Source organism: Salvelinus fontinalis, chromosome 22 (genome assembly GCF_029448725.1).
Source record: "Salvelinus fontinalis isolate EN_2023a chromosome 22, ASM2944872v1, whole genome shotgun sequence".
NCBI lineage: Eukaryota > Metazoa > Chordata > Actinopteri > Salmoniformes > Salmonidae > Salvelinus > Salvelinus fontinalis.
This window is the reverse complement of record NC_074686.1, coordinates 18,817,798-18,840,279: the sequence shown is the minus strand read 5'-3', so window position 1 is coordinate 18,840,279 and position 22,482 is coordinate 18,817,798. Positions and strand designations below refer to the sequence as shown.

The following is a 22,482-nucleotide window of genomic DNA, read 5'->3' as shown; positions in this document are numbered from 1 at the left end:
AATTACAAATATATAATACAGAAGTGGTTTGTTTTTGTGTGTGGAACATTATTTAGAACGTTGTCCATTGATGTTGTCTCTTCTTTTATCAAACAGTGTGATGAGATCTACCAATCAAAATATGGGATCATTTTCATCCAGACGATTGTCATTGCATTCTTGTAATATTTTATGCTTTTACTATTCTACCTCCATAATCCTATGATTTAATGTCACTAATATCTTGCCAAGGTCGTTCTCAATGAGCATTATTTTAAACATTATATTACCTTTATACAGCTCCATCAATCAACAGTCCTGTCAATATTATATGTTTCTGTTGCTGCCGTTATGGTGGTAGTTTAATATAATCTTAGGTGCAGACTACACATTGCCTGACTAACCACTTTTCAGTCACTTTTTAATCTGACCTCTGAACTTTGTGCCCTTTGTAGACCGGTGTCCCGACGTTCCCTTATGCCAGCAGAAATACAGGTGGAGATGGAAGTGGTATTCCAACACATCTCCGCAGAATCTAGAATGATTAATGACATTGAAAATACACTGAAAGAGGCTGTGACCAATCCAAACTCCAACTTCAATATCTCTGTGTATCCGGACTCCATCACTGTTATTAGTAAGTAAACCTATACAATGGGTTTACCAAAACTATCCATTGATGTGTATGAATATGCTAGCTAGCAACTCAAATGAATGAATAGGCAGGTGCATCTTAAATCTGGTACGCCTATGGCAATGGTATATCAATTTAATCAAGATATGCATCCTTTCCCTGATTATTCCTATGGCCTGTGCTGTAGTAACATGCTTGCATAGCTTGACTGGTTCCTCGGCTTACGTCAAATTCAGTTGTTGCTAGATAGAACTTCCAAAAGTACATTTCATACAGTTGGTTTAAACTCTTTAAAAAAATATGAATACACTGAAGAGCAATACTATAAATGCCTGGTGAAGGGTTTCCTTCTCAAGAACCTGTTGTTTCATATAATATACATTAAACATTGCAATCTGTTGCGTTCCTTAAACCTATGATTGCATTTAGGATAATATTCTAATTTGAGCGGCAAGTATATTGCACCTAATAAGAGACAATCCTGGAGAGACATTACATTTTAACTTCAAATGTTGCTAAAAAAGTTTTGATATTAAAATGTTGAATTCAAGTTCGCATTTCTTACATTTTGTGTCCACAGGGGTCCCAAATACATCCACAGGTGCCACCACAATTACACCGGCTAATCCTGTTGTCACAGCTGCTCCAACCACTACAACCTCTGTGGCCACAATTACAGTCACTACAGTGTCTGTGGAGTTCACGTCCAAAGGAGAGACATTTATCTCCGACCTATCAACCTCATCCTCTGAGGCCTTTCAAACTCGAGCATCACTGATTAAAACACAGGTGAGCCTCCTGAAGGAATGAGCAGAACACAAATGTGGGAAGGTCCTGATGAGAGGGGAGAATACAGTAATAAACACCTTTCAGTTGACTCTTATTATGATTGCTAAATACTTCACAATTTAAACACTTTCCCCCCAATCCCTCCTTCCCCAAAACATGTGTAAATATTTGACTATAAATTGCGCCTTCATGTATTATACTTATGCTAATATTATACTCTTGAGAGCAATTTACTTTAGGTTCATATTCTTATCTTTTATTATTTCTTATTGTTATTACATTGTCGAGAAGGAACCTGCAAGTACGCATTTTGTTGAACGGTGTATACCATGTCTGTCCCCTAAATACGACTAGTATGTATGAAATACCGAGTGGTTCAGCGGTCTAAGACACTGCATCTCAGTGCTAGAGGTGTCACTACAGACCCTGGTTTAATTCCAGGCTGTATCACAACCGGCCGTGACTGGGAGTCCCATAGGGAGGCGCACAATTGGCTCAGCGTCGTCTGGGTTTGGGTTTGGCCGGGTAGGCCATCATTGTAAATAAGAATTTGTTCTTAACTGACTTGCTAAGTTAAACAAAGGTTTAAAAAATGTACTTGAAACTTGTTTGTCTAAACTTTACATGTTTTTTGCTTTCCAGCTTGAACCTTTCTATCGATCAGCTTTCGCCTCTTTCAACAGTTTGACAGTAATAAAATTCAGGTGATTTGTTTGCATTCAATTGATTATGTTGATTTTTATTAATTGAATATACAGACAAATAACCGTATACAGATTTTATGAAAATGTATATAAACATGCTACATCATAAAAAAAAAAAAAAATAATAATAATTATTGATCAAAAAAGTATACCTCATTTAAATCCTTTTTAAAATAAAGAAATATTTCATTATGAAAATATATTGTAGTTCTGCATTGCAAGGCTCAAATGTCATTAAAACAATCTCTCATTTGTTCACAGAAATGGATCAATCATTAACACCATGAATTTAGCATTTAGCTCCTCCGCTGTGCCAAATTCCAAGGAAATTGGCACCGTTTTGATAAAGGCTGCACAGAACATCACAGCTTTCAACATCAACCCCACGTCAGTTACTGTCAGTGGTGAAGGTAAAAAAATATTGTCCATGCTTTATGGTAAATTCTCCTTTTGTATGCCATTATCTAGAGGTTCTATATGGCGGAAAACAAGGTTATTGTAGCAGTAACAGTATTTGTATTTGTATTTATTATGGATCCCCATCAGCAGCTACTCTTCCTGGTGTCCAGCAAAATTAAGGCAGTTTATACAATTTTTAAAACATTACAATACATTCACAGATTTCACAACACACTGTGTGTCCTCAGGCCCCTACTCCACCACTACCACATATCTACAGTACTAAATCCATGTGTATGAGTGTGTAAATATTTAACAGTAAATATGTACATGTCTTATTCACAATAATCATGTAGCAGGTTGGCAAATACATATTTCTCTTTCATGTTCACTTTCTCTCTCTTTATCTATGCAGTCGTGACCTCAAGTGGAATAAGCAGCAAGACCAGTCTCTTCACTGCCTCCTGTCTGGTGGTGTTGTCGCTGCTGCTGTCAAGCTAGTCTCAGCAGCAAGCAGCAGTATGAAATATATTAACTTTGAAAATGTATTTACCCAATGCCCCCCATTCCCATAATATATAATGGCAACATATTTAATCTGTATGTGTTAACCTAAATTGATTCTCATTATAGTTATAGTTATTATACTCATTATTCAAATTGAAATAAACATATTCTAATCAATTGGAGCTTATTACTGTGGTACATTTACTTTGTCTTACATTACATTGAAAAGTTTTATTTCCAACAAAATCAGGATTAGCAGATTATAATTTAATGTCTTTATTGATTTAGAAGTGCATCTCAGTCATTTTGTACTCATTTGTACTCATCAGTGGCAGAAAATGTATTGAAATGTAAGAGTTGATGTTCTTCAATGATCAGATATTCTTTGGTTGTTCTGCATATTGTACATTATGCGTTTTATAACTGTCTAATGATGTCACATGCACAGTGGCGATTTTATTATGTAAATTATAGTGGGGCAACAAAAAAATGTAGATGCTTACCAGCAAACCCACTACACTACACAACACTAAACAATACATGACTTGCACTGTAACGGTGACAAACGGTGCCCACACACTGTTAGGGGCTACATAAAACTGTCCCAACAGCAGAGTCCCAACAGCAGTCCCAACACCTTACCACTGCTACACCTGGCTATCGGCGGAGCCTTGTCTGGCAGCGAAACAGATCATTCAGCCTCATTTACTGCATTTCAAAAAAACATAGCTGATATGGCTGACTTGCTTAAACAAATGTGGTTTCTACTGACAATTCAGATGTACAAACTAAGGGGACGACGAGTGGATAAGAGGCAATCCGTAATTTTGATTATGACATTAATGAGAGCGCTAGGAAGGACATAGTCAATATAACAATTTGTTCAGCACTTTTGAAATGTACAGCAACAGAATTCAGAACATGGGCCGTTCTTACAGTATTCTCCCAGTACACCAAGTCAGAACCATAGAATAAATAGAGGGGGCATATAAGCAGATAATGAAAGCTCTTGCAATATTCAATGATTACCTTTCTCTAAAACAGGTTATAGGCTACATGTGCACCACCAAGTCAGAACAGTAGGCAAAATTAGAAGGAGAAACTGGACCAAATTATTAGGGTGAGGCACATGGGCTACTAACAGCTTACTACACAACATACACGTAGTATTATTTTCTTAGCTACAGTATACATATCTCCCTGGCATAACCTAGTGTTTAGAGCATTGGGCCAGGAACCGGAAGGTTGCTGGATCAAATCCCCAAGCTGACAAGCTTGGGGATTTGTTGTTCTGCCCCTGAGCAAGGCAGTTATTCCACTGTTCCCCTGGCACCGTGGATGTTGATTAAGGCAGCCCCCCGCACCTCTTTAATTCAGAGGGGTTGGGTTAAATACGGAAGATACATTTCAGTTGGACAACTGACTAGGTATCCTCCTTTCCCCATATTACATAATTTATGCAGCAGCATACAATATATTTTTGGACTCAACTTGTTATGCTGTGCTCACTTGAACAGGAAGGTGACGCAGCGGTCCTTTGTGGGAAAACATTTTCATCAAACTTTGTCATCAAAGTCTGGCCTTCTCTGGATTTATGGTGCTTTCAAGACAACAGGGAACTCTGAAAAAAAACAAGGTTGAATCATGATGATGTCAGTGATCATCAGGTCGGAGCTCTGAAGATACGTTCAAAATGTATTCTTCCAGTCTGAGCTAGTTTTTTTTCAGAGTTCCCAGTTGTCTTGAACCCACTGAAAACAGATTTCCCAGTTCTGAGTTTTCTGTTGTTTTGAGCGAGGCAGAAGTCACGCTGGATTGACACCATGGCCAATTTTGAATGTTTATCCTTTTAAGCTTGGAAAACAGACCCTTAAACCCACACTTGGGACCACACACCTACTCCACTGAGTAGCAGGCTAGTAATTGCTTTGCAATGCTTGCAGTCAGCCACGATTCCTTCCAAACCACTTACAGTTGAATTTGCGATTTCCAACCTGTTGTGTAATGTTCATGTCCAATGGCCGATAAGCCCTGATACAGTTTCACTGCAACACAGGCCCTTAATCATGAGTCGCCACTGCACATGCATACAATTTAATGACTCAAAATGCAAGCCCAGATCTCCCCTCAGACCTTTTTTTAAACATTACTTAAAAAACATATTAAATCTACGCAACATTAAACAATTAAAAACAGTTCTGTAGCAATGAGGTTTGTGCGGTAGGCATTATCAGTGTATATTGGCTATGCTTCAATTTGCCCTGGCAATGTTGTTGCATCTGATGGTCAGTCTGAGGGGAGGGAGGGAGAGGAGCAGCAGTGAGGCTGCCTCTCAGCCGACTCACTCTCCCTCCTCTTTCCCTCTAGTGATGGGCAATCCTGGCTCTTTTCAATGAGCTCGCTCGTTCGGCTCAGCTCACCAAAAAGAGCCGGCTCTTTTGGCTCCCAAACGGCTCTTTAAGTCAAACATTTTGCGATAGTTTGACTATGATTGGTGTTAAAGCAATTCTAATTAAATTATTAGATGAAGTCATACTCTACCTTAACCACAATGTATTTAAAAATGCATTGGTTTGTTCTGAAAAAAATGCTATTAAACATTTGCATTTAAAGTATAACTTTTTCATGTAAACAAAGTGCATATAAATCTAACCATTCAACAATAATACAATCTGAACAGCATAAAAGAAAAGTGCACCATATCAAATAAAAAATAAATAACAATTTGCAAATCTGCAGCAGGTTGACAAATTTAAATAAATGTAAAAAAGGATGCTATTACACATGTGCATTGAAAGTATACCTGGGGCTGTCCCTCCCTGCTGCTGAGGTTATTCTTTGAGGAGCCTCATCAATCGCTCTAGCATCACTGAAGGCTAACTTCTTAAACCTGGGGTCAAGTGCAGCGGTTTCTGATAGCACGTGATTATATTCCATTCTGTGGAACTTTCTGTCCATTGATGAACATAGGGTGTCCAACTCTGTCACATGTCCTGTGGTTACATTTGCTTCTCTCTGGCGGCTGGGTGTGATTCGCTTACACAGGAGTATCATTTTTGAGGCTGTCACATAGCTGAAAAGAGAGAACAGTAACTTATTAGATCAGGTTCATGTTTTGTCTACTGATACTACATTCTCATCTACTGCTCATATACATACAGTTGAAGTCGGAACTTTACATACAGCTTAGCCAAATACATTTAAACTCAGTTTTTCACAATTCCTGACATTTAATCCTTGTAAAAATTCCCTGTCTTAGGTCAGTTAGGATCACCACTTTAGTTTAATAATGTGAAATGTCAGAATAATAGTAGAGAGAATGATTTATTTCAGCTTTTGTTTCTTCATCACATTCCTAGTGGGTCAGAAGTTTACATACACTCAATTAGTATTTGGTAGCATTGACTTTAAATTGTTTAACTTGGGTCAAACGTTTTGGGTAGCCTTCCACAAGCTTCCCACAATAAGTTGGGTGAATTTTGGCCCATTCCTCCTGACAGAGCTGGTGTACCTGAGTCAGGTTTGTAGGCCTCCTTGCTCGCACAACCTTTTTCAGTTCTGACCACAAATGATCTATAGGATTGAGGTCAGGGCTTTGTGATGGCCACTCCAATACCTTGACTGTCTTGTCCTTAAGCCATTTTGCCACAACTTTGGAAGTATGCTTGGGGTCATTGTCCATTTGGAAGACCCATTTGCGACCAAGCTTTAACTTCCTGACTGATGTCTTGTGATGTTGCTTCAATATATGCCCATACTTTTCCTCCCTCATGAAGCCATCTATTTTGTGAAGTGCACCAGTCCCTCCTGCAGCAAAGCACCCCCACAACATGATGATGCCACCACCGTGCTTCACGGTTGGGATGGTGTTCTTCAGCTTGTAAGCCTCCCACTTTTTCCCTGCAAACATAACGATGGTCATTATGGCCAAACAGTTCTATATTTGTTTCATCAGACCTGAGGACATTTCTCCAAAAAGTACAATCTTTGTCCCCATGTGCAGTTGCAAACCGTAGTCTGGCTTTTTTATGGAGGTTTTGGAGCAGTGGCTTCTTCCTTGCTGAGCGGCCTTTCAGGTTATGTCGATATAGGACTCGTTTTACTGTGGATATAGATACTTTTGTTCCTTTTGCCTCCAGCATCTTCACAATGTCCTTTGCTGTTGTTCTGGATTGATTTGCACTTTTCATACCAAAGTACGTTCATCTCCAGAAGACAGAGAGCGTCTCCTTCCTGAGCGGTATGACAGCTGTGTGGTTCCATGGTGTTTATACTTGCAGGCATTTGGAAATTGCAGGCATTTGGAAATTGCTCCCAAGGATGAACCAGACTTGTGGAGGTCTTGTGGAGGTCTAAGGTCTTGGCTGATTTCTTTTGATTTTCCCATGATGTCAAGCAAAGAGGCACAGAGTTTGAAAGTAGGCCTTGAAATACACCCACAAGTACATCTCCAATTGACTCAAATTATGTAAATTAGCCTATCAGAAGCTTCTAAAGCCATGACATCATTATCTGGAATTTTCCAAGCAGTTTTAAAGGCACAGACAACTAAGTGTATGTAAACTTCTGACCCACTGGAATTGTGATACAGTGAATTATAAGTGAAATAATCTGTCTGTCAACAATTGTTGGAAAAATTACTTGTGTCATGCACACAGTAGATGTCCTAACCGACTTGCCAAAACTATAGTTTGTTCACAAGAAATTTGTGGGCCGGTTGCAAAACGAGTTTTAATGACTCCAACCTAAGTGTATTTCAATTTCCGATTTCAACAGTACCTGCAGCATCAACCTAGCAGTTAGTAGTCAGTACCCAGTTGGCAAAATGTGGCATTCGATGTCATAATTGTCGTAAACTTCTATTCTGGTGACCATAACCAGACAAATACTTATTTTTTCTTTATAACATCAAGACGTATTTGGAAAGACTTCTTATTTCAGTTATCTGGTCAGATAACCAGATTATTTAACCAAATTACAACCAGATAAATACATGTATTGCTAAAAAGGCATTTACAAAACTTAAAGATGTCACGCCCTGGCCTTAGTATTCTTTGTTTTCTTTATTATTTTAGTTAGGTCAGGGTGTGACATGGGGAATGTTTGTGTTTTGTTGGTTTTGGGTGTTTTTTATGGTAAAGGGGTTGTTGTATAGTATATGGGTTTGTGTGGAGTACATGTGTCTAGTGTTGTCTATGTATGTTTAGTTGTCTAGGAGAGTCTATGGTTGCCTGAATGAGTTCCCAATTAGAGACAGCTGATTTCGGTTGTCTCTGATTGGGAGCCTTATTTAGGGTAGCCATAGGCTCTCATTGGTTGTGAGTAATTGTCTATGTAGAACGTTTGTAGCCTGTGTGTGTATGTGCACAACGTTATTTAGCTTCACGGTCGTTTGTTGTTTTGTATAGTTTGTATTAAGTGTTTCGTGTTTATTTTTCGTCATCTTTTAAAATAAAAGAAGATGGCTTATTTTCCTAAAGCTGCGTTTTGGTCCATCAATCCTCCACACGATCGTGACAAAAGATAACATACTGTACAAGCTGACCATGACGTCACAACATCACAATGCAACATGTACACTTTTCACTCCATCACCAACTGCTAAGCTCCATTTAAGGCAGAACTGAATGTCCTCCTACTGGGCACTGACCTGTCCAATGCTTAGTTTGTTGTTGGTGAACGTCAACTCATTGTGAAATCAGCAAAACTTTGAAACATGTAATTGCGTTGTGTTTTAAAGATGGGTAAAATGTTGGCACACTGTAGTCACATTGGAATAACATGCATGGACGTGGTTCCCGTGTCACGTCTTAGTTTGTTTACTTGGTTCTCTGGATACAGATCGTGTTAGGTCATTTCAGAAGCTGTGTTTTTAACAAAAAACCTTTAGCTGACAGACAAATGCATTTCAACGACATAGAATAATAGGACAATTAAAAGTGAAGAATATGTCAAATAATTTGTCAAGCACTAATAAAGTAGCCAGCATTAAATGTTGATGTGGGAAAATGACTTATTCCCTTCATCAGTAATTATATGATCACATATTGCAGTCCCACTGTGAAATCCACTCGAAAGTACTGTTGAATTAGAAAAAGTGTTAATGATCATAATTGCACAATACCACCATCAGCAAATTCCATGGGGCACTATAGACAAATCTGAAAACCTTTTTACAAATATCTCCAATTCAGAATATACAAATGTACCAGTGTCGTTCCATGAAATGAGTGCCTTTTGTGTCCCTATGATATTTTAAGTAGAAATTGTGCACCAATATTGAATTTTCATAGCCTTTATATTCAATTAAGTGCCCTTTTAATATAGATCACATGGATAATTCAATAAATCAGATTTGCTAAAATGCAAAAGTTTAGCATTTTGAAATGTGCCTCAATGCACCCTCTGTGACTGCCAGGAAGATTTAACATGCTTAATCCTGACATTTCTCCAAGTTTTCACCATCATTGTAAAGCCCTACTTATTGTATTGCTTTGACCAAGTAATTTCTGAAGATTATTATTTATTTCATGTGTGTCACGTTCCTGACCTGTTTTCTGTTCGTTTTTTATGTGTTCGTTGGTCAGGACGTGAGTTTGGGTGGGCAGTCTATGTTTTCTGTTTCTATGTTGGTTTAAAGGGTGACCTAATATGGCTCTCAATTAGAGGCAGGTGTTTTTCATTTCCTCTGATTGAGAGTCATATTAAGGTAGGTGTTTTCACACTGTTTGTTGTGGGTGGTTGTCTCCTGTGTCTGTGTCTATGTTACACCATACGGGACTGTTTCGTGCGTTCGTCATTTTGTGTAGTCATTTTTCCTGTTTGTGATTTCTTCGTGTTTCATGTAAGTTCGTCGTCCAGGTCTGTCTACATCGTTTTGTTGTTTTGTAATATATCAAGTGTTCTTCGTGTGTTTAGTTTGTCTTGTAAATAAATCAATATGTATTCACAACCCGCTGCGCCTTGGTCGAATCACTACTCCTCCTCTTCGGTTGAAGAGGAGGAGGAACACCGTTACAATGTGATTAGTGATTCAATTACGTCTGTCCCTCATTTTAAGGTCAACCCTGTTATGTGAACTGAACTCTCATTTTAATATGATTAAACTATTAATTTTAAAAAAAATTCAAAAGAAGCATTGAACATCTAATTGGCAGATCATCGTGTAAAAGCAGGTGAGCTGGTCTCACTCTTTTTTGGCAGTTTTTTGGTGTTTTGTGGTAGAAAACTGAATGGGTCAAGCATAACATGTCAACCATGTTTCCCGTAGACAGTCAGCATAGATAGACAGGCTAGAAATCTTTTAACAATAAAAAAAATATATAAGCTTGCATTCAATTGCCCCTCCCTGTTGCACACAACAAACTTCTATTTTCCCTGTCACAAGGGAATTTATAGCTGATTTAAGATGAAATTGTCAACCCTGTTACTTTATTTGGCACTTAATAGGCACTTACTATCATGATCTTTTTGAGATGGTAAACATGTTTTTTATGAAGCTGAACATGTGCTCTTTTATGACAGAATGTTAAAATGAGATGAAATCATTTTTTTCTCACCAAGTTACACATGTCAAAAGGCACCGAATTGGTGCAACGACCCACCAACTAATGTACAGGTAAGAGTATTTAATTTTTTTTATTTTATTTAACTAGGCAAGTCAGTTAAGATTAAGAATACATTCTTATTTTCAATGACGGCCTAGGAACAGTGGGTTAACTGTGGGTTAACTGCCTTGTATTAACAAATGTATCAACAAAGGCAATAGATATATTCTTAGAGACACAATCATAGTTACTTAATTCTATTCATGAAAATCATTAAATGATTGTTATCCATACACGTCTTCATCTCTGTACATGAGTATGGAATACGTGCCAGCCATCAGGGAACACTGCCCCCTTAGCTTGTTTCATGGTGCAGTTTAAGTACAAATCTATTTAAATAATTAAACTATTCTATGCTTCCAGCATAGTAGTATAATGAAAAATACTTATAATATTTTGAAGCTGACAAATACCAATACGGTCAAAGTGTTGTTTGACATAGCGCATCACGTCAATGCATCACTTAAACAACAAAAGACTACAATACTTAAACTGCAAGTGGGCACTTCTTATTTACTGTATTCGAGATGTGACCTTGAATGTGTGCTACTGAGGGTTTATGATATTTCATTTGATTTCACTGACACAAAAGGCACAGAGAAGGAGTGCAAAAAAGAAGGGTAACCAACAGTATGCTTTCATAGCGCTGTATTTCATTTGTCTCCAACAAATACAATGGCTTGGGAACTGCAAGGATGCATGTACCAAACCAGAGCTTGCAGATATCCAGAAAAGAATTAAATAAAATGCATTTGAATTGGTGCTATTGAACTGAAATGCACTTACATAGTTTGCACTTTACAATCCAGTACAAATCTTTTCGGTATGGGTTCTACAATATTATCTCGGGGTGCTGATTTCTCCCCTCCACCGGCACACTGACTGTCCTTCGGAGCAGCTTGGTGCGCTCACTGCGCTGAGAGCCTGAGCAACGCTCATGCATCAGTAAAGGGTGAACCTAAGGTAAGAACAGAAGGTGTAGTTCCGGTGTCGACAGAGATGGCCGCCTCGCTTCGCGTTCCTAGGAAACTATGCAGTATTTTGTTTTTTTACGTGTAATTTCTTACATTGGTACCCCAGGTAATCTTAGTCTTTTTCTATCTTGAACAACTCCCCAGTCCTTAAGGATTAGAAGGATACCCATAACATGAAGCAGCCTCCAAAATGCTGGAAATGCTTGAAAATATGGAGAGTGGTACTCAGTAAGGTGTTGTATTTGATTTGCCTCAAACATAACACTTTGTATTCAGGACATAAAGTTAATTGCTTTGCCACATTTTTTGTTGTTTTACTTTAGTGCCTTTTTGCAAACAGGTGCATGTTTTGTAATATTTTATTATGTACAGGATTCCTTCTTTTCACTCTGTCAATGAGGTTAGTATTGTGGAGTAACTACAATGTTGTTTATACATCTTCGGTTTTCTCCTATCACAGCCATTAAACTCTATAACTGTTTGAAGTCAACATTGGTCTCATGGTGAAATCACTGAGCGGATTCCTTCTTCTCCGGCAACTGAGTTAGGAAGGACGCCTGTATCTTTGTAGTGACACGATCCAAAGTGTCATTAAAAACTTCACCATGCTCAAAGGGATATTCAGTGTCTACTTTTTTTTTTAAACGAATCTACCAATTGGTGCCCTTCTTTGCGAGGCATTGGAAAACCTCCCTGGTCTTTGTGGTTGAATCTGTGTTTGAAATCCACTGCTCGACTGAGGGACATTACAGATCATTGTATGTGTGAAGTACAGAGATGAGGTAGTCATTCAAAAATCATGTTAAACACTATTATTGCGCACAGAGTGAGTCCATGCAATGAGTTGTTAAGCAAATTTTCACTCCTAAACTTATTTCGGCTTGTCATAATTAAGGGGTTGAATACTTATTGACTAAAGACATCTTAGTTTTAAATGTTTTATTAATTTGTAAAAATGTCTAATAACATAATTCCACTTTGACATTATGGGGTATTGTGTTTAATACATTTCAAATTCAGGCTGTAACGCAACAAAATGTGGAAAAGTCAAGCGGTGTGAATACTTTCTGAATGGACTGTATCCATCCAGCTAACTTTAGGACTAAATTGTATGTTCGTTGTGAGCTTTTCAGCTGAGTCTTAGTATGAAGGCACTTTTTGAGAGTTTAGGGGGTCTCTTAGTGTCTCTGTCACATTTTTTTTTTTTTCATGAGGACTCTGCTCATGACATTAGTCAACGAGTCAACTCAATCTGCTGTCATGGATGGGACCAGGGGACAGTCAGTTTGATACATTTGTAGGTAGCCTGCACATGGTTTCCACAAAGATGAAGATGTTTAGTTTACCTGGGAGAAGCTTATCTGTAACTGCATCATTCACCACTGTAATGTTCTTTTATCCTTCTGTATGAAAGTTATTAGGCTGTAGTTGGAATATTTTTGTTTTTCACCCATCGATGGCCACAACTTCTTTGGGAAAACCGAGAAACCTGTGCAATAGTCTGTAGAAAGCGTTCATAAGTAGTCTCTATGTCCTAGCCTTGACTTTCATTTTAATTATTCTTTACTGATTTTCACAGCAATTATCCATTCCAAGTACAGCATCATATCAAACAGAATGCAAATCTTCTTTGGACATGCCAACCCCACCCCCTCCTTATAAGTGTAAAATAATACAAATGGTTACATAAAAATGAACTAAGACCAATTGTCAGATTACAAACTTGTAGCCCTTTTAAATACACTTGGATTCTAATGTATGACAATTGTGTAGATGACCACAAGAGGGCAATGATTAGGTGACAATAAAACAATAGAAAGAAATGTTATTAATCTCAATAAATTAATTTCCAACATTAAGACAACAGTTGGTCAGAAGAAAAGTAAACCAAAATGTTAAATAATTAACATACAAATATGTGGATTAAAACTGCAATAATATGTAATGTTTTTGTTTGAACTTGAATAGTCAGTTTATAATAGTATAAAATCCATAGGTACATAAAAAGTCAGTGTGAAAAATGAAACCTTCTATAATTGTACATACAGTATATTTACAAAGCTCTGTTCAACTATTAAAGGCCCGGTACAGTTAAAAATTAGATTTTCTGTGTTTTATATACACTGAACCAAAATATTAAACGCAACAAACAACAATTTCAAAGATTTGACTGAGTTACAGTTTATATCATAAAGAAATCAGTCAATTGAAATAAATAAATAAGGCCCAAATCTATGGATTTCACGACTGGAAATACAAATATACATCTTTTGGTCACAGATACAGTACCTTAAAAAAAATTGTGGGCGTGTATTAGAAAACCAGTCAGTATCTCATGCAGTGTGACACATCTCCTTCATATAGAGTTAATTGTGGCATGTGGAATGTTGTCACACCCCTCTTCAATGGCTGTGCGAAGTTGCCGGGAAATGCTGTCGTACACGTCGATCCAGACCATCCCAAACATGTTCAATGGGTGACATGTCTGGTGAGTATGTAAGCCATGGAAGAACTGGGACATTTTCAGCTTCCAGGAATTGTGCACAGATCCTTACGACATGGCGTTGTGCATTATCATGCTGAAACATGAGGTGATGGCGACGGATGAATGGCAAGACAATGGCCTTAAGGATCTTTTCAAAGTATCGTTATTTAAATTTTTTATTTTACCTTTATTTCACTAGGCAAGTCAGATAAGAAATAAATCGTATTTTCAATGACGGCCTAGGAACAGTGGGTTAACTGCCTTGTTCAGGGGCAGAACGACAGATTTGTACCTTGTCAGCTCGGGTATTACGAACTTTCAACCTTTCGGTTACTAGCCCAATGCTCTAACCACTAGGCTACCCTGCCGCCCCAATCTCTTTGCATTCAAATTGCCATCAATAAAATGCAATTGTGTTCGTTGTCTGTAGCTTATGACTGCCCATGCCATAACCCCACCACCACCATGGGGCACCCTGTTCACAACGTTGACATCAGCAAACCATTCGCCCACATGACGCCATCCACGCCGTCTGCCCGATACAGTTAAAACCGTGTTTCATCCATGAAGAGCACACTTCTCCAGCATGCCAGTGGCCATCGAAGGGGAGCATTTGCCCACTGAAGTTGGTTACGACGACGAACTAAACAAGGGACCAACATTTTACATGTTGCGTTTATCATTTTATTCAGTATATATTGCCACACTATGAGGTTGGAATAATACTGTGAAATTGTGATGATGACAATAATGATATTTTAGTGTAAGATCTGTTTGAAAAGACCACCTGGAATTCCAGCCTGTTTCGGTGAGATGGAGTTTTGGCCTACCTGTTGACATGATCAGTCATATTGACAAAGTTGTTGTGAAGATGGGGAGAGGTATGTCTGGGGGGGGGGGGGTATTGGGACACAAAAATCAACTGTTCTAGTTGTTCCGGCTCTGGTCTTGTCCCATCTTTACTTACTGTCCAGTAATATGGTCCAATGCAAAGCTGCAGCTGGCTCAAAACAGAGCATCACACCTTGCCGTTAACTGCACATACAGAACTAACAACAACATGCATGCCAGTCTTTCCTGAATGAGGGTTTATGAGAGATGAACTGCTTGTGCTAGATTTAATCACAAATATATCAATATCAATGACTTTCCATTTTTACTTCACAACCATAATCCATGATATAAAATATTCCACGTCACATTAACTCACCAAAGAAAGGATCTGAGCTGACGATAGCTTTAGATACAAGCTTCACACACATCTCTAAACTCAGCAAAAACAAAATGGTAATATATAGGATTTGAAGGCCTGTTTACTGTTCAATATTCAACATTATGTCTATAGTTCCTCTCTAATCTAGTGACACCATGCAATATCAATGCAAAGTTCATCCTTCAGCAAAGGAATGTCACAGTCTATTGTCTAATAGGAATTCCCAATGATTAAACCACAATTTTCACCGGAATGAGACACCATTTGCATTAGATAAGATCAGAGCCATATACTGTACAGTAAATAGAGAATCAGGCTAGGTTTAAGATGTAAGCGCCCATATAGAACTTTATTCTTGAAATGTTGGTGATGTAACAATATGAGTGTGCCTCTGACAGTTCCCTATGAAATGACCCGCTGTAAACAAGCGAAACAGAGCAGTGAATTTAACAGACATTTTTATTGATTAACAATCGGGATAAAAGTCTTCACTGTGTTGTAGTGTCAACAAATTGCATATCTAATTTCACTGGACATCTTCATACGTTTTGAAAACTATTAGAAATAAACAGCACAATGTGGAAGCGTTACTTATCACTTAGCAGCTACAGCTACGGCTGGCCATTGGCCCAACTCTGTTAACACTGAGTGCATAACACATTAAGGACACCTGCTGTTTCCCTGACATAGACTGACCAGGTGAATCCAGGTGAAAGCTATGATCCCTTATTGATGTCACTTGTTAAATCCACTTCAATCAGTATAGATGAAGAGGAGACAGGATAACCTCTTTGGGCTGCAGGGGCAATATTGAGTAGCCTGGATAAAAGGTGCCCATTTCAAACGGCCTCGTACTCAATTCTTGCTCGTACAATATGCATATTATTATTAGTATTGGATAGAAAACACTCTCTAGTTTCTAAAACCGTTTGAATTATATCTGTGAGTAAAACAGAACTCATTTTGCAGCAAACTTCCTGACAGGAAGTGGAAAATCTGAAATCGATGCTCTGTTCTAGGGCCTGCCTATAAATGTCCTTGATATTTATTAGTATACATGCACTTCATACGTCTTCCACTAGATGTCGACAGGCAGTGAGAGAAGAAATGGAGTGTATAACTTGATCTGGGGTCAAATAAAAGCTCTTTGTATGACGTGTCACCAGTTTCCTGTTTTCTGGAGAGCGCGAGAAGGGACCTGGTATTGCCTTCTGAAAAGCTGTCGTTATAGACGACTAATATCTCTGGCTTTGATTTTATTTGATACATGTGACAATATCATCGTAAAGTATGTTTTTTCAATATAGTTTCATTAGATTATTGAAATTTTTTCGGGACGTTAGGCGTGTTGCTTTGTCTGCGTATGTTCAGGAAGGAGAGCTTTGCGCCACTTTGCTAGCTTTCCGTGCTAATTGACTGGAGAAGAGGACATTCTAAATCCAAACAACGATTGGTCTGGACAAAGGACCCCTTGTACAACATTCTGATGGAAGATCGTCAAAAGTAGGACCCATTTTATGATGCTATTTCATATATCTGTTGAACATGTTGTACTAGTAGTTTTCGCCCAGAGTTTGGGCACTCTCTCGCTATTACTAAGCTGGATGTCGTAATGAAGTTATTTTTAGAATTCTAACACGGCGATTGCATTAAGAACTAGTGTATCTATCATTATTTTTTAGTAACGTTTATGTATAGTTATTTGGTCAGAATAGTTGAGTGTCATAAAATATCCGCACATTCTGGGAAAAAGATGCTACGTTAGCACAATGTATAACCATTGATTTCAGCTCTAAATATGCACATCTTCGAACAAAACATAAGTGTATGTATGACCTGATGTTATAGGACTGTCATCTGATGAAGCTTATCAAGGTTAGTCAAAAATTATATATCTTTTGCTGGTTTATTCGCTATCGCTAACGTGCCTATTGCTATCGCTAATGTGCCTTGATGAATGAATGCGGTAGTGTGGTAGGCTATTGTAGTAAGCTAATATAATGCTATATTGTGTTTTCGCTGTAAAACACTTAAAAAATCGGAAATATTGTCTGGATTCACAAGATGTTTGTCTTTAATTTGCTGTACACCATCAATTTTTCAGAAATGTTTTATGATGAGTATTTAGGTATTTGACGTTGGTGTCTGTAATTACTCTGGCTGCTTCGGTTCTATTTGTGACTGTAGCTGTGATGGTAGCTGCAATGTAAAACTGATTGATACCTCAAATATGCAAATTTTTCGAACAAAACATAGATTTATTGTATAACATCTTATAAGACTGTCATCTGATGAAGTTGTTTCTTGGTTAGTTTGGTTGGTTCTTGGTTAGTTAGGTTGGCTTTGTGCATGCTACCTGTGCTGTGAAAAATGTCTGTCCTTTTTTGTATTTGGTGATGATCTAACATAAATATATGTGGTGTTTTCGCTGTAAAAAAAACATTTTAAAAATCGGACATGTTGGCTAGATTCACAAGATGTTAATCTTTCATATGCTATATTGGACTTGTTAACCCCTTCACACGTACCATCACACGGGTGTGATCGTTCTACAGTGGTCCCTGAAGCGTACGATCACACCCGTGTGATTAGAACACTCATTTAGAACGCTCGTTTAGAACGGCCAGTTTCGAATGACGCAACAATCAGCGTTTGAGTTGGCCACACTTTTTTCAGAAACTATTTACACAAACAGTCCTTACAAAGTTATGTCCAGAATGTGAGCAGTTTATTTTTGGATTCAATGTTCAGATATTCACAGAAGTATATATACCATAACACAATCATCCTAACCGGAAAAATGTAGGCTACATTTGTCCTAGCGCTGAGGAAAGATTGACCCAACACACGCAGTCATATTTTCTAACTCTCGTCTGACGAACTACAATATGAATTAGCTAATAGCAATTACTATGTATAATTAATCACATCACGGGTGAGCTCACCATTGATCGAAATAATTAGGTAAAGCACTTTTTAGAAATCGAAAGTAATCCGACGATTAGTTTCAGCGCGCACCCATGCAATTTGTCCTCACAGAAATCGAAGACAATAAGAAAAGACGAGATGAGTTTGGTCTGTTTATAGTATGCATGTTGAAGGGGTGTGTCATCTACCGTCGTTCACATCCCACCATTCATTTCCGGAAGTCCTCAAAAAATGAGTGAACTCTTACTCACCTCATTTTGTTATGACATCTTTGGTCAAACAGACGATTACGTGAACCCAGAATGCATTGAATGTCAACAAACATGGCTACACAACTGGAATTAGCTTAGCTCATCATAATCAGTACAACCTTCAAAAAAGTATTTTACACACATAATATGTGCCCATTACAATCTGTGCAAGAATCGGAATGCATGATTTGTCACCTAGATTTGAAAACATGTGAATAAAACCGTAAATACACAAATAATTGCCACACAACATTTTCTGATAGTGATTTATTGATACAAGTGGCGCGTGTCGGCAGTCAACCACGTACCCTCTCACTGTAAACCATTCAGTGTTGTTGTTTATGTATGTAGCTAGTGAGCTAAGCTGAAGCATTAGCAATGTCTTTCAAAAGGAGACAACAAACAAATGTAGAAATTCTGGAGATTTTTTTTAAAATTCTGACAATGAGTCAGAGTATGAAAGTCAGGAATCAGATTCTGACTGAGTGAGGAGCTGCCCCCGAACCTTGTAACCATTGAGAACCCTGAATCTGAATTTCCCTTGTCCACTGACGAAGTCCCAGGTCCCTTTGAAGATACTGGTGGTGATGGAGGCATACCAACAGTGGATGAAGTACAGGAGTTCTGTGGTAGCTGGAAGGCCACCAGTCATTTCACCCCTCCTGGCCCTGCTGTTTGCTTTGGCGAGTCCCAGTCTGGAGTGGAACGCCCCTTGCCATTTCCAACTGAGGCAGAGTGCTTCAAGTTGTTTCTGACAGAGGAGCTGGTGGGAGACATAGTAGAGACCAATCGCTATGCCTTGGAGCTACAGGATAAGAAAGAGCCAGGAGTGGGGGACAACCACAATTAGTGAAATGTATACATTCCTGGTGACAGTAAAGACTGCTTTCTAGTTCTGCTGCTATGACTGCATTTCATCAACGCTACTACCATCCTAAATGACCAGTTATACAAAACAAGAAATGTTAACAGCTGGCAGTAAAGTGGCATGACAAACCAGACGTCCATGTCCTCTCCACTGTCCATACAGCAACTATGTCGGCCACAGGGAAGGTGGACCACCTGACGGGAGAGAGAAACAAACCAGACAGAGAACCATCAAACCAGACTGCGTGCTTGACTATTACCTCAAAATGGGGGCAGTGGATAAGGCTGACATGATAAACAGCTTTGTGGAATGCACTCAGAAAACGACCAAGTGGTATAACATATTTTTCCAGGGTAGCGTCAAAATACAACATGCCAATACTTCTGACGCATTTAGCATTGTTTTACAGAACTAATAGAATAATGTAACTAGCTACATAAGCACGATTGAATATAAAACCATAAAAGGTGAGTAACATGAGTAACGTTACCTAGCGTGTCCGCGGTTATAAGGAATATACACAAAACATTATGCTCCATACACACAGTAAGCTACAGTAGAAACGGTATAACACGACACAGAAACTATTATAATGTAATTAGGCACTTTGATAGAAACGCAGTCTTGATTTGAAGATGGGTCTGTAGTGACGCTTCTAGCACTGAGACGCTGTGCCACTTGGGAGTCATAAGGCCAGGGTAGCTTCGAAATACAACACATGCTAATACTTCCCTGACGCAATTAGCATTGTTTTCCAGAGCTAATAGGAGAATGTAGCTAGATACCTAAGCATTGAGTATAACACCATAAATGTTATGAAATGAGTAACGTTACATCGCGTGTCCGCGGTTATAAGGAATATACACAAAAACATGACGTTACAGTAGAAACGACATAACACGACATGCAGAAACTATTATAACGTATTAAGGCACTTTGATAGAAACGCACACATTTCCAAAGGTATTATTGGTAACGAAAACAACTTTGATTTTGATGCAGGCGACAGGTGGAAAATATGAACACGTGTATGCAGGACGGCATATGAGTAAATGTCCTGCACAAACAATTGAGAAGTGTTTGGGGAATTTTGTCCGGGTCAGAAATGTCAAAAAAATTAATTGGTCCGCAAAAGTAAAAATGACTACTTTTATGTGAATGAATGAGGCGGAACACACCTCATTTCAAACTGTTATTAGAAAATAAAAAACTTGTTAGAAAATAATTTAAAATTGACAAATAAAACAGGCTGCGTGCTTTGTTTTGAGGGCAGCGCAGATTAAATGTACTGTTACATAACAATCACATTCTTGAATGGAGAGAACGTTCTAACATCACGTGCATAAAAAACTCACGCTGGGGCGACCGTTAGAAATATTTGGAACTCACGCATGAAAGGGTTAATGTGTGAAAGTTAAATATTTCAAAAAAATATATTTTGAATTTCGCGCCCTGCACTTGAAGTGGCTGTTATCATATTGTGCCCGGCTTCGGGCTTGCAGCACAAAAGAAGTTAAGTGTGACTTGAATTCTAAGTAAATCACAGACAGTATCACCAGCAAAACACCCCCACACCATAACACCTCCTCCTCCATGCTCTACAGTGGGAAATAAACATGCAGATATCATCCGTTTACCCACACCGTGTAAACACACACACTCATGAAGACACGGCGGTTGGAACTAAAAATCTCAAATTTGGACTCCAGACCAAAGGACAAATTTCCACCAGTTTAATGTCCCTTGCTCGTGTTTCTTCGCCCAAGCAAGTCTCTTCTTATTATTGGTGTCCTTTAGTTGTGGTTTCTCTGCAGCAATTCGACACAGTCTCCTCTGAACAGTTGATGTTGAGATGTGTCTGTTACTTAAACTCTGAAGCATTTATTTGGGCTGCAATTTCTGAGGCTGGTAACTCTAATGAACTTATCCTCTGCAGCAGAAGTAACTCTGGGTCTTCCATTCCTGTGATGGTCCTCATGAGAGCTAGTTTCATCATAGCACTTAATGGTTTTAGTGACTGCACTTGAAGAAACTTTCAAAGTTCTTGAAATGTTCTGAATTGACTGACCTTCATGTCATAAAGTAATGATGAACTGTTGTTTCTCTTTGCTTATTTGAGCTGTTCTTGCCATAATATGGACTTTGTCTTTTACCAGATAGGACTATCATCTGTATACCTACCCTACCTGTACTGAATACTCAGGGAGAAAACGGTGTAGATTCATGCGCAGAGCTCGGCAGGTCTTTATTACGCATTCGCAGAAGGCAGGAATCGTGGTCACAGGCAAGTAAGGGAAGACCCCCATGAAATGGACAAAAATGAATGGCAACTTATTAACATTGGGCAAACCATATACACAATCGCAAATTGATAAGGAAATGTGTGGTAATAAATTATTCGAATATCACACTCCTGAAACCCTAAGTCTGAAACCATGTGATTGTATGAAATTGATTAGCCATATGATTGTATGAAATTGATTTGAACCATTAGACTATTATAAAGCATTTATGTAAGTGTTAGAATCATTTGATTATTATAATACTGTGTGATGGTTTTAGTCAGGGGAATAATAATATATCCTGGAGTGTAGTTCCTAGTCAGATTCAATGTTTTGGGGACAATGTGTCTAGTATTTTGATAACAGACTGACTGTCTGAGCCAGATTCGGGGCGACCTTGGCTGGGACACTGAGAACTTCCCAGTCCCAGGTCTCTCCCTATCTTAGGGGAGGGCAGGAAGACGCTATTCTCACGGACTCCCCTAAACTCTATTGGCGGGCGGATTTGATGGTTTGTATGGAAGTGTGTCACTATAAATTGATGGTCTTTGTACTACACAAGATCTGTGTCTTTCATTAGCTGTATTGGACTTTAATGTGTGAAAGTTAAATATTTAAAAAAAATATTTATTTTGAATTTCGCGGCTCTGCCTTTTCAGTGGGGGTGGGGGGGGAGTGCCGCTAGCGGCACCCTCATCCTAGACAGGTTAACTATGGTAGACTGGGCCTCTGTCTGTTTCAATTCTGTCAGTATCATACAAATCCTGATAGCGCAGACTAAGTAATTAAACAAATTGGATTGGTTAATGAACAGGAGAACTTAATTCTCATATCAATTGGTCCTTCGAGCCGGATTCCAACA

The 22,482-nt window shown here is 38.5% G+C and overlaps 1 protein-coding gene across 1 annotated transcript in view; it reads right to left on the bottom strand.

The window, feature by feature from the left end:
- Positions 1–5,298: 5,298 nt before the first annotated feature.
- LOC129819493 (zinc finger BED domain-containing protein 4-like) overlaps positions 5,299–22,482 on the bottom strand; it is a 192,596-nt gene continuing 175,412 nt past the window's right edge. The window contains exons 2-3 of the mRNA XM_055875795.1: positions 5,883–6,085; positions 5,299–5,303 (exon numbers count right to left, since the gene is read on the bottom strand). Of these exons, the coding sequence (XP_055731770.1) occupies positions 5,299–5,303; positions 5,883–6,085 (208 nt within the window). The remainder of the gene's footprint in view (positions 5,304–5,882; positions 6,086–22,482) is intronic.